This window comes from Sorghum bicolor, chromosome 10 (assembly GCF_000003195.3).
Source record: "Sorghum bicolor cultivar BTx623 chromosome 10, Sorghum_bicolor_NCBIv3, whole genome shotgun sequence".
Lineage (NCBI taxonomy): Eukaryota > Viridiplantae > Streptophyta > Magnoliopsida > Poales > Poaceae > Sorghum > Sorghum bicolor.
The window spans coordinates 42875565-42888178 of NC_012879.2; the positions used below are offsets into that span (position 1 = coordinate 42875565).

A 12614-nucleotide genomic window follows, 5' to 3' on the forward strand; every position below is an offset into this window, starting at 1 on the left:
GTTTTTGGAACTCTTTTTATTGGGACCATATTTATCTCATCACAGCTCACAATTGGGCCTTGTGGACAATAGTAATACATAAGCATTTTCAGAAAAAAAAACATGCAATGTGTTACCCTTTTAATAAAGTCCTTTACTAAAAAGCCCTTTATTAAAAAAAAGTTAGAACTGAAATATGATTGACTGATCTAACATGAGCTGCTAGCAATTATCACAAGAATAACCTTACCTGGGTGAATAGGTGGATGATAGGAGCACTTGAACAATCAGCATATGTAAGTGCCTGCACAGACACAAATCTTGTCACTAGAAATGATTTTTGGAGTGAAGGATAAATCAGCATAATCTTTAAGGGTTGCAAGAGCAAGCAAAGTTTCGGTTAATCAAATCGTGACATCTAGCTTCGCTTGGTATATCATTATAAAAAACTAGATGGTAAACAATCAACATGAAGCACAATGAAAGGTCACAGTTGGAGAATCAAAGATATCCATGCGCATACCCTCTATTTTTCAAGATAGTTTGTCCGAGTCCAACTATCCTGTGATAATGACTAGAGATTAAGAAGGATCGGAATTTGAGTAAGGACAGCAGAACAAGGCCATGCTTACTAAGTCACCCAAATGATTATTTATTCTAATCACCCTACATCCTTTTACATTTTTTCTAGCGAAACTGTAAATGATGGCAAATGTGCAATACCTCTTGACAAACAGTTTGAAATAATAAACATGAACTATTTTGAAAATGTGCAAGTATTTTTTTTTGAAATAATTTTTTTTTAAATAAAAATGTGCAAGTATTTATCACCGTCAATGAACAATTATTTTGAAACCATGAACCCAAGCAACTTTGAAACATGACTCCTGAAATCAAAATAAAGAGCAATCTCCCATGTAATGAAAAAGACAAATTGGACAAACCTATGAAGAACATAAGTGTACTGCTTTCTTTTGTATAGATCCCCTAACCTAGTTTCCTAGTGTTGGAATATAAGTGAATTGCCCACCTCTCCGTATTAGCTTAATTTTTTGGATTGAACCGGTTGGTGCATGCAACTCAAATGGTATCAGAGCCAAATGTCTCGAGTTTGAATCTAGGTTAGCACAATTAAGTAAAATGTATAATTGTTGCTTGCTCCTATTCCACGTCTAAGGTCTGAGGGAGCCTCCACATGAGGGGGAGTGTTGAAATATAAATGAATTGCCCACCTCTCCCAAGGCTTGTTGTTTTGGCTTTTCGCTGTTTGCTTGTACAGCTTTGTGTTTCTTGTACAGCTTCTTTTATTTTTACTAAAAAAATTCTTACAATGGGGCTTCCCCTGCTGTGCTCTTGTTCAACACACAACGTGGCTCAACATTAAGAAGAGATATGCATCCACATTTGCCTTGACAAGGACTTAAACTTGGGTGGTCCATATGTAAATCCACACCCTCAACCAGGCAAGGCTCAGCACTGTTAGAAGTCATCGATGTATATCTATGATATTGATCAAAGTGTATAGGTTAGTTGTTTTGTATCCTAGTACCTTCTAGAAACATAAATGTAAAAGGAAGGGATAGATTGTAACCAAAGCCCATGTAACCTTGTAGGTTGTTGCCCAACAACACTATATAACATGCACCATGGTGAACCTGAGTTTGTGTATCCATTTTTTTGTTGAACACGCAGGAGAACTGTGTATCATTATATTAAGAACAATAAAAAGGGGGAAAGAAACCCCCTACAACACCATACACTCATGCCTTGGACTCTAGTTTGGGCATCCTCGTTACACAAATCCTTCAATGGTCATCAGAACTATCTTCTTCCCAAAATACAACTCCCATGACATCAACCTGCGATGTGCCAGAGCCGATGGCCATTAGGGGTAGACAGCTGGTGGGATTCCTAGATGGATCCATCAAGGCGCCAGAGCCGATGGCCATTGTGGTGGCTGAAGACAACTACAAGACCACCATCATCAATTCAATGTAAGAGCATCAGGTTGCCCAGGATCACCAAATGGTAGGCTACTTCGTCAACTGCATGACGAAGGATGTACTGGCGCAAATCGCACTCTCCCTACATTGGCGGCCATACGGGCCATTATAACCCCTGGTCACAAATATATGCTGTTTTGGACATACATCCAATCCAAATTTTAAAACTTTGCATAATAGAAACTACTACCTCTTAAGATATTTACATTAGAAATATGAAAATAAAATGTGAAATTTTAAAATGTAAACTAATGGTCAAATTTGCATATTGGAGACCATGAAAATACCAAAACCAACATCTTTTTGTGGATGGATAGACTATGCTACATTGATGTGGAGGATTGTTACATACTCCCTCTGTTCCAAATTATAAGTTGCTTTGACTTTTTTGATACATCGACATAGGAAATTCGATGTACCAAAAAAGTTAAAGCGGCTTATAATTTGGAACGGAGAGAGTAGGAATCAGCAAGTTTTACAATTTGGGAAACATGAATGTAGCAAATGCAAACTGACCTGGAGGACTTCCTGGCAAATATCCACTGAAAGGAAATTATTGCTGAAAAAGACTTCTGTTGTGAGGGACAACAGCACGGGTAAGACCTGATCACATGGTTTTTTATTATCTAGTCTGTGAACCATAAATTCCCCAAACTTTTTGTTTTGTCTAGAGTCAAGGTTGATCTTCAAAGAATTATTCTTCACTGATTGGCATGAATGAAACAGCACAAGGACAGATAACCCCCAAAGAAATTGGAATTCACTTCTGTCCAATTTGACCATACAATGCCCAGATATAAATGTTTGTTCAAGTAAATTTTTGGGCTTATTCTCGTCAAATTCCACAGGCGCAGCATCAAGAGCTGTTGCTTGAAGAATTAATAACCAAACTTCATCAAGATACCTCTGCACCTTGGACGAGACTAACAATGACTGAATCCCATCAAGGAATGGCTTGTACTGTAAAAGAGGATAGAATATAAACCATTATATGATTATATGATCATATGATCCTTGAAAAAGAATTGTTGAGGCTCGTTTGACCGTCTTACATTGATTTTTGAGTGCAAACCAAAACTTATAGAAACATAATCCTTGAGTGCTCGAATCCAGTATTTTCCTAATAGAGTTGAGCTGTTTACGAGTGAAGGTACCAATTGCTGGTATTCATTAGGAACATTTTCCTTCATCCTCAAAAATTGATAGGTGTTACACTTGACTGCTGCATGGGCAGTTAGAAGGCGAACCTTTATCTGTCAGTTACAAAACCTAGGTTAGAAACTTAGGACACTAAGATATCCAAGACAAACTGAATAAATGCAACAATTTAGGAGAACTTAAATACCTTGCACACTACCCAGTCAGCAAAAGATGGATAAAATAGGCCCTCTATGTCACTTAACGGGCGTGTTATCAGAGAAAACAAACGACTAAGAGCTACTCTATCCCCACCAATTATGCTGCTCGTCATAACCTGTTTTTTTTTATGAAGCAGAGATGTATCAGCAGCAATATATAATAAATACTTGGTGTGCAAGTCTGGCTAAAAGGAGGGATACTGTGATAATAGCAAATCAGAATTTTGTTTTAGTTCTGAGACAAACCCTTGTAGCAAGTTCAAGTCCAGCCTCCAAAAGAAGTGGGCCAGAAGCAGTGCTTATAGCCATTCTAACAGCTGAAACAAGTTGGGCCTGCACTTTGAAAATAAAAATGAATACCATCAGAAAAATAGGGTTCATTTAAATGATTAAATAGTACCTATACAGATAGATGTTATCAGTATTCATAAGAAATCTCAGGCTATTTCTTTCTCACAATCACGAAGATATTTAATCTCATACCAAGGTAGCAGATTTTCTTTCTGTTTCTTAAAAAGGGAACTAAGGATTGAGAAGATCTGAGAATCACCTGAAACTGTTCCAACAAGATATGGCCAGGAAATTCAGGATCTACTGCCTTGCCAAACTACAAAAATGAAATAAACACAATAATTATGATAAATTTGCAATAGCATTTAAGACTGTACATCAGAATAAACCCGTAGCTGAAAGAAATATAAACCATGCCCAAAAAAGGGTGAACTTTTAACATCTCTCTTAATCATAATCCATAGTGTTAAGAGTAAATAGAAATAGTACCACATTATTTACCCACTTGGGGTGTTAATCCTATGTACCCTATATAATCAGTCAATGAGGTCTAATGCAATACAACCAATATTCCACCAATTCTATTATCCGTCATGGTATCATTCGCCTAGGTTTAGATCCTAACCCTAGCCAAAGCCGCTTCCGCACCGCGCGCACCCAAGGAGAAATCGATCTTGGGGGCAGCACCCCTGTTTAGGCGCCCCAATCCTATTGATCCGGCTGCCATCATCGTCATCAAGCAGCAGATCAGGCCTTCTTGCGACACCGTGCCACTTCGTCGCCCTCTCCGCGCTTCTCGTGGAAGACACCGGGTGTCGCCAAAGTCACATAAAACGAGTTCACCACCTTCGACCCTTGACCCGGGTTCGTCGACCCTGACCCGGGTTCACGGGTTCATTTTCGATCTGAAGTGTAAAAATCTCTCGCAAGTAGTGTACCACGTACCACAACCCCGTACCTCGACCCCATCGACCCAAAAACTTTGTGACAATGGGCGTCGCCCCATCCCGCGCTACCAAGGTGGTGGCCCAGGCCAAGTCGACCCCACCCCCAACACTATGCTGCCATGGTGGTGGCCGGCCAATCTGCGCCATCCTCGTGCGACCCCGCGTGATCGCGACCTGCCGTGCGCCCCGGGCCGTCCGCCTTTGGCAGCTCGTTTCGCAGCTGGACGCCGCCCAATCGGGCCGCGCCGCCACCGCCGTGTTGTGTTGCTAGGTACACCCGATCCCCTGCTATCTTTTTGGTTTACCCGATCAATGATCGGGATTGAGTCGCCCACTGCCCATCGACCTCGCGTGTACTTTTCCAACACATCCATGGCCAAGTCTTACGATCCTCTTTCTCCGAGCAACAGGGCTGCTGGCTTGTTGCTGTGTCGCCTCATCGGGCCGCAGCACCGCCGCCTGTGTGTCCACTTCGTCGTTGCATCTACAGCGTCGTGGCTTGGCTGTGTCACCTCGTCGGGCCACAACACTACCGCCTGTGTCCACATCACTGTTGCATCTACATCGCCATCCCATGCACATCGACGATTGTGTTGTGCAATCTTTGCTACGCCATCTGTCTGCACAAGGTCTTCGTCTGTTGATTGGGTCTTCATCATCGAGCTACCACAGCTTGTGTCGTCACTATCGACGAAAGCTGGTCGGCAGTCCACCAAGGGGTATACTCACGGTAGTAGATTAATCGGCGGAGATGTGCGAGACAACGAACTAGACGATGACGAAAGACAAACACAAGGATTTATCTAGATTCGGGCCACGAGAGCAGCATAACACCCTACGTCCTGTGTCTCCGTGATTGTATTGATTGTGTATGAGTTGAATCGAGGGGGGTCCTTGCCCACCTTATATAGTATGGGGGGCAAGGTTACATCCAAAGAAATCTAGATCTAATCATTACAACTTCCATATTTCGCATAAGATACAAAATCTACTAAAACCGACCAGGTTTCCTTGATCGTCAAGTTAGTCTTGCATCCTTCCGTGTCACGCCGACCAGCTAGGTGGCCCACGCGACCCATTCTGACGGGTTGGGCCACTTCCTTTAGCGCAGCCCTTGTGGAGCCGTGAGGGTATATGGGTCTATACCCCCTACCTACCCTCCTTAAATACTCTGAAGGGATAGGGTTACAAGTAAAGTATTATATTTGGTACAATATCTTCTTTGTAGCCATGTGGTGCACGTCGACCAGCCGTGCGTGTGTCTTCATCATGTGGGCTGGGCCACCTCTGATGGTGCAGCCCATGTACCATCCTGTGGTACCCAGCGGTATATCCCCCATAGTCGTCGTGTCATCACTGAGCCCTGCTGCTCCACTTTGGAGGAGCTCCTCCCCAAGAAAGCGTCAACAAATGGGCAACAATTCAACATGAGGACGCGCTGAGTGGAAATGGGGAGGAGTGATGTCACCAGCCTATATGAGCCAATGGCTGGGCGCAACAAGGCCCAAATAAGGGCCCTGGGCACGTGCAGCAAGGGGGGCGGCGGCTCTGGGGGAGCTGTCGGCCTCCTTCCCCCAAGAGGAGTCCAGAATAGATAATGGATAAAGATAGAGTTTGTTAGGAAAAGAAAGTCCAGATCTATAAGGACTCTATCTATAGATTGCTTGGAGGTCAAGTCAAAATTGCCTAGAGGCCATGTCACATAGGGACTCCTTACATACTGGGCAGGGCTTTTGATGGAGGAGATGAGGAATCAGGTGCCCCTTGGAGCACAGGCGATCAAGACGACGGCCTTTTTTTCCACAAGCAAGACCTGAATGCTCACCCGCAGGAGGAGAATCAGTTGGTCCCTTTTGCTGCTTAGAGCAGCCCTTCTGCTGCTTAGTTGTCGTGCACTAGTGCCCCTGTAATGGGACGCTCTTTGTTTTTTTGTGCGCTTTTGTTCTGTTATCTGGGAGAGTGTTCTAGCATATGTTCCCTGTGCGTTCATATGTTAGAAAGAGAAAACTCTGGTTTTTGTCGGGTGGTTAGTCGGTCACAAAATGAATTCTGTAATTTCGTTGCGGCGGTAATGAAATTCGGTTTACCGGTGTGGAAAAAAAATGTCCCATAGGGACTATAAATATAGGGGTCATGTAACCATTCAGATCTTAAGCAAGAATAGAGCAATTGCTCTTCCCCTATCCCTCTCTCTTCTCTGCCTCGGCTCTCTCTCTCTCTAGCTGCCACCACCCATCCCTCTCAGCCCCCCCCCCCCCCCCCCCGAGTAGGGCTGTGACATCATGGTACATACTAGAATATATATTTATCACCAGGCCATAATCTCAAAATAGATGCTACACCTTGTCCATTATCAAACACAAAAGCTTCACGCCTATTGGCTGCATTCCTTCAAATTGCCCAGTACTTATCTGCCACCCAAAGGGAGTTGTCATCATAAGTCAGTTAAATTTAACACAAATCTTCACCCAATAGTTTCAGCATCTAGAATCTGATTTATGTCAAAACCTGATATGAAAGTGAGACCAGTTCCTGTAGCTTAAGCACTAGCCAATCATTTGTCCCATTAGATATTGCGCTCCTTGCCAACAAGAGGTCAAAATGAGCAGGTTCTGCTCCAACTGCAATTGGTACATGGCTAACGCATCTGTTTTAACACAAAAGGAAAGCATTTGCAATAAGAATAAGAAATTAATGGACATCTCAAATTGGTCTTGACAGAAGCAAAAAAAAAGGTACATAAAATAAAAAGGCAAACATACTCTGCGGCGAAAACCCTGGTACGATATCTGAGGTGCTTATTCCTTGGAGGAAACTGGCTGGATATAGAACCAGCCCAGTGGACTTGCTCCTGCTTTGAGCTGGAAATCATGTTGTCTTCATCTTCTCCGTAGTACACATCATTCTCAGATGTGCTATCAGGGGGATTATGTCCAAAACTTGACAGAACTTCACCTGTGTTTCTTCTAATTGACGTAGCAAGAACCTAAGTGACATAAAAAAGACTATGACATCAGTTTAGCAACTCCAAAGAAAAATTTCCCCGGCACTAACCATGAATTGATGTAATGAAAAAACTAAGAAAAGTCATATCATCGTGTATACTAAACACATTATTTAATCTACAAAAGTCACCAAACCACACAAAATACTGTGATTTAAGAATTCAAAAGAAATGCTTTTAATTAAGGCATAAATGAAAAAATGTTCACAATAGGTACATATTCCAAAAACCTTTCTTCGATCATAGTTAACAGACCCTTTATAGATTATCCAGTGCCAACGTAAATAAATAAATTGGCATGAAAAAGCAAATAGGAACATGGCTACACTTTCACATATCATTGTCTTCATAAAACTACTCGTTGGAAGCCATAATTGCATTCCTCTCTCATTATTGGTATCCTGTATCTCTGCCTCTGGCAAGAAAAAATGCATGGAAATCACTACAAGATACATAAAGGAAATAGAAACAGATGTGTTTTTGAGGGGGAGTTCTCCAAATATCTATGCTATTATTTTTTTCGGAAAACACAGGAGATCTGTGCATCATTATTAAGAAGAAAAAAGGGTGGAAGAACCCAAGTACAATTCAACACAACACAACACAACCCCCAACACTGACTCAACACAGCCGGCACAACACACCTAATCTGGCTGAGAGGCAACCCACACACACATAAGAAAAAATCTAATCTCCTGGGAGGTGAGCAGATAAGATGGATAACCCTTTAGCCCCAGCCAAGGACCACAGACGCCGTTGCTCAGTAGCCATGGCTAAAGCCCCAGCAATATTTGGAGCTGCTCCATCAAAGACACAAATGCAGGACATTAAGGATGAACCACTATGAGGCCAGGTTCTAGTGCATGTCTGGAGAACAATCTTGGTAGCATTTTTTGGCACTATTGTGGTTCATCTAGGTTGCTGGTTGCATTTGATTTTTGTTTTTGGTATAAACCTATTGTAGGTCATTTGCCATAACAGGCTTGTTTTTCTTAGTATAATACATAAAGGAAAGAACATTCAACAAAGTAAAATATGAAGTAAACATACAATATTTCGTAAAACTGCCAGCCACCGTGATGGACGTAGTGGACATGATGTATACAATAAGCGAATAATAGTTGCACGAACCAACATTGCTATTCTGCACAGTTGAATATTAGTGATTAGCATCATAAGTTTTTACAAAGTACATTGAATTGGTCAATTGAGTTAAGTTAAATTTAAAAACAGATAAAGTAATGGCGGTAAACTTATGTCTGACAAATCATAGTGATATATCTGAAAAACAGAAAGATAAGTTGCTGGTTTGACATAAGACATCCATATATGTAAACAGAACATTCCAAATGACGCATAATACTGAGTGGGCACAAGGCAAATAAAGACCTCATGAATACAGTTCACCACAAGGCAAATTCACATACTTCCACCAGTCACAAATATAAGTCCATCTTGGTTAATTCTAAGAACCTTTTTTTTATCTTTGACTATCAACAAGACAACAACTAAAGTTTTACAGAGATAGCTCACAAATGATTGGAATTACTAAATTCATTACAAAATATACTTTCATTATATATAGATATTGCGAGTAAAAGTATCATATGGAGACCGTATATATATATATATATCTTAATGAACTTGTATTTGTGACTGTAGGATACATCATATACACAAATAAAACAACATACTCAGAATCTGTCTCCTCATCAAGCATACTGAACAGATTCTCTTCGATATTCTCGTCAATCATTGCAGCCTGGTAGAGAAGATTCAGCAATATAAGATAAGCAAATTACAACTGCATAAAAAACATCTAAAAAAGAAAAAATATAGTCAGATAAAGGATATCTGGTGCAAATGGGCTAAATGTTGTAAAGTTGAAAATTTTGTTGCAAACATTGCCTTGATTTCTTGCAAATGGTGTTCACATATGTTGCATGAAACTATGAAAGAATTTCGCAGCAATCATAGCAGCATCCAGTCGTCGCATCATAAGAAAACACAGTTTTCAACAAAATTTCCAGGTTTCAAACACTTAGTGTAAACCAGATGACCCCAACTTTAAGAATATGATGATGCAATCAGATTTGAAATTAACTTGAAAACTCAATTCTTTTTGAATACACACTAGAATTGTACATAAATTTACTGGCATCCAAAATGGTATAAATTGTTAGAAAAAAGCATGTTTACTTAACTGCAGAAGAAAATTGTCTATAATGTTACACTTAATAACACCCCATCGAACTCGTAGTCATTACAAAATATCATAAAAATAGAAATTAAGGAGATGGGACAGATATTGCTCTGAGCTTGAATTTGTAGATGTGAGCAACATAAGGCTGATAGAAACTATTAGAATATGAACGGCCTAGAATTTGTGTAGTCTAGAATGAAGAGTCTTAGTAGTGGAAGAGTCATGACTCTTGATCAATGAATGGAACAGTGGGGAGAATTCCACTCACATGGTATCAGCTAGGAAACATTCCTTTCCCTAACCCTTCTTCTCCACTCGTCACCCTCTCCTCTCCATTGTCACGCCCATGGATGATGATACTCAGGCTGCTCCTGCTCTGGCTGCAGATATTGTCGCTGCTCTTCCTCCACCTCCTGCCCCCAGCCTCGCTTCCGCGCTCACCACAATCAATGTCAAAACTCATATCCCCTTTGCCCTCGAACTTGATCCACCCAACTACTCCACTTGGCGTGAACTCTTCCAAACTCTCGTTGGCAAGTTTACCTCAACCCACATCGATGGCACCCCGGCGCCTGAAAATCCTTATGCCTCCTGGTTGGTGGTTGATTGCTCCATCCGCTCCTTGATCAACTCTTCATCATCACCTCGCGTGATGCGGCTGATCATGGAGACCGGCGCCTCGGCTCACACCATCTGGACCAAGGCGGCCAACCTCTTCCTCGACAACAAGGCCTCACACCCAATAACTCTTGAGGCCAAGTTTCGCACTCTCTCTTAGGGTGATCTTCCTGCTAAACTTCTGATTTTCCATAACTGGGCTAACCCTAGAGGGTTAGGAATATAGTGTCGTACACATGGGCCTCATGGGCCTAGCCTCATGGGCCTAATACTCATATACTCTAACACCCCCCCCCCGCAGTCTGAACTACCGTCGCAGCGGAGTTTATAGACTGGACACGAAAGAAAAGAAGTACAGTACATGAGCCCCCCACAGACACAACTAGCCACTGGTGACGTTGAGACTGGTGCGGAACTCGGTGAAGGTCGAGGACGGGAAACCCTTGGTGAAGATGTCGGCGAACTGGGAGGTGGTCGGGACGTGGAAGACCCGAACATCGCCGATGGCGACCCAGTCCCGGACAAAGTGTAGATCGATCTCCACATGCTTGGTCCTCTGGTGCTGAACCGGGTTGGTGGAGAGGTACACTGCACTGACGTTGTCGCAGTAGACCAGTGCACTCCGGAAGAGAGGGCTGTGGCGCTCGGTGAGGAGCTGCATGGAGCCAGAAAGCCTCAGCCACACTGTTGGCGACAGCGCGGTACTCTGCCTCGGCACTGGAGCAAGAGATGACCGGCTAGCACTTGGACGACCAGGACACCAGGTTGCCGCCTAAGAAGACGGCGTAGCCGGAGGTGGAGCGGCGGGTGTCCGGACACCCGGCCCAGTCGACGTCAGTGTAGACGACGAGCTCAGTGGAGGACGATCGTCGGTGAAGGAGACCGAAGTCAACGGTGCCGCGGAGGTAGCGTAGGATCCGCTTGAGAGCGATGAGGTGTGGCTCTCGAGGATCATGCATATGGAGACAGATCTGCTGAACGACATAGGTGATATCCGGCCGGGTGAAGGTGAGGTACTGAAGTGCCCCGGCAAGACTCCGATATGCAGTGGGATCTGTCACTGGTGTACCCTCAGTCTCCGACAGCTTGCCCTGTGTGTCAACTGGAGTGGAGCAAGGCTTGCAGTCAGTCATCCCAGCTCTCTCCAGGATATCAAGAGTGTACTGCCGCTGGTGAAGGAGTAATCCAGCAGGGTGAGGCTCAACAGTGACCCCGAGGAAGTGATGTAGTGCACCCAGATCCTTCATAGCAAACTCCTGTTGCAGAGAGGCGATGATCCGTTGAAGGAGTGACTCACTGGAGGCTGTGAGGACAATGTCATCAACATAGAGCAACAGATATGCAGTCTCAACACCATGGTGATAGATGAACAGAGAGGTATCTGACTTGGCCTCCACAAACCCCAGAGTCAGTAGAAAGGCAGCAAACCGATGGTTCCACGCTAGGGGGGCTGCTTGAGGCCGTAGAGAGACTTGTTGAGCCGACATACCATGTCGGGACAAGAAGAGTCAACAAACCCCGCCGGCTGACTGCAGTAGACTGTCTCAGTGAGAGCGCCATGGAGGAAGGCATTCTTGACGTCCAGCTGATGCACGGGCCAGCCGCACGTGAGAGTCAGCGAGAGCACCGTGCGGACAGTGGCCGGCTTCACCATCGGGCTGAAGGTCTCGTCGTAGTCGACACCGGGGCGCTGAGTAAAGCCCCGGAGAACCCAGCGAGCCTTGTACCGCTCAAGAGTGCCGTCCGCCCGGCGCTTGTGGGTCCAGATCCACTTGCCGATGACGATGTTGGAGCCTGGCGGACGAGGGACCAGATCCCAAGTCTGGTTGGCGAGGAGGGCCGCGTACTCCTCTTCCATCGCTCGACGCCAGTGAGGGTCCAGCAAAGCCTCGTGGACGGAAGAGGGTACCGGGGAGACCTGCGAGTCCCCGGGCATCGCCGCAAGAGCCCGGGGCTGCAGGGTACCAACCGCATGTCGTGTCACCATTGGTTGAACATGACGCGGGTGTCGGTGAAGGAGCAGAGGGTGGTACACCGGCGTCGCGACTCGGGTAGCTGGGGGCCTCGGCGGCGGGGTCGGTGTCGCCGGCGGGGAAGACGTCGCCGGTGGTGTAGGCGACCCCGGCGAAGAGGGGGCCACCGGTGCCGATGGAGGCAGCGGCGCCAGCCGGGCACGTCGCTGGTAGACGCGCACTGGTTGGGCGAAGCGTG

General features: G+C 44.5%; 1 protein-coding gene across 5 annotated transcripts in view; it reads right to left on the reverse strand.

The window, feature by feature from the left end:
- LOC8058820 (HEAT repeat-containing protein 5B) overlaps window positions 1-12614 on the reverse strand; it is a 73842-nt gene that overhangs the window by 4521 nt on the left and 56707 nt on the right. For all 5 annotated transcript variants that reach the window (XM_021448993.1, XM_021448992.1, XM_021448991.1 and 2 more), the window contains 11 exons: window positions 9277-9344; window positions 8633-8726; window positions 7341-7564; window positions 7087-7225; window positions 6921-6989; window positions 3891-3947; window positions 3587-3673; window positions 3328-3456; window positions 3035-3235; window positions 2499-2942; window positions 230-283 (listed from right to left, as the gene is read on the reverse strand). In XM_021448993.1, the coding sequence (XP_021304668.1) occupies window positions 230-283; window positions 2499-2942; window positions 3035-3235; window positions 3328-3456; window positions 3587-3673; window positions 3891-3947; window positions 6921-6989; window positions 7087-7225; window positions 7341-7564; window positions 8633-8726; window positions 9277-9344 (1566 nt within the window). The remainder of the gene's footprint in view (window positions 1-229; window positions 284-2498; window positions 2943-3034; window positions 3236-3327; window positions 3457-3586; window positions 3674-3890; window positions 3948-6920; window positions 6990-7086; window positions 7226-7340; window positions 7565-8632; window positions 8727-9276; window positions 9345-12614) is intronic.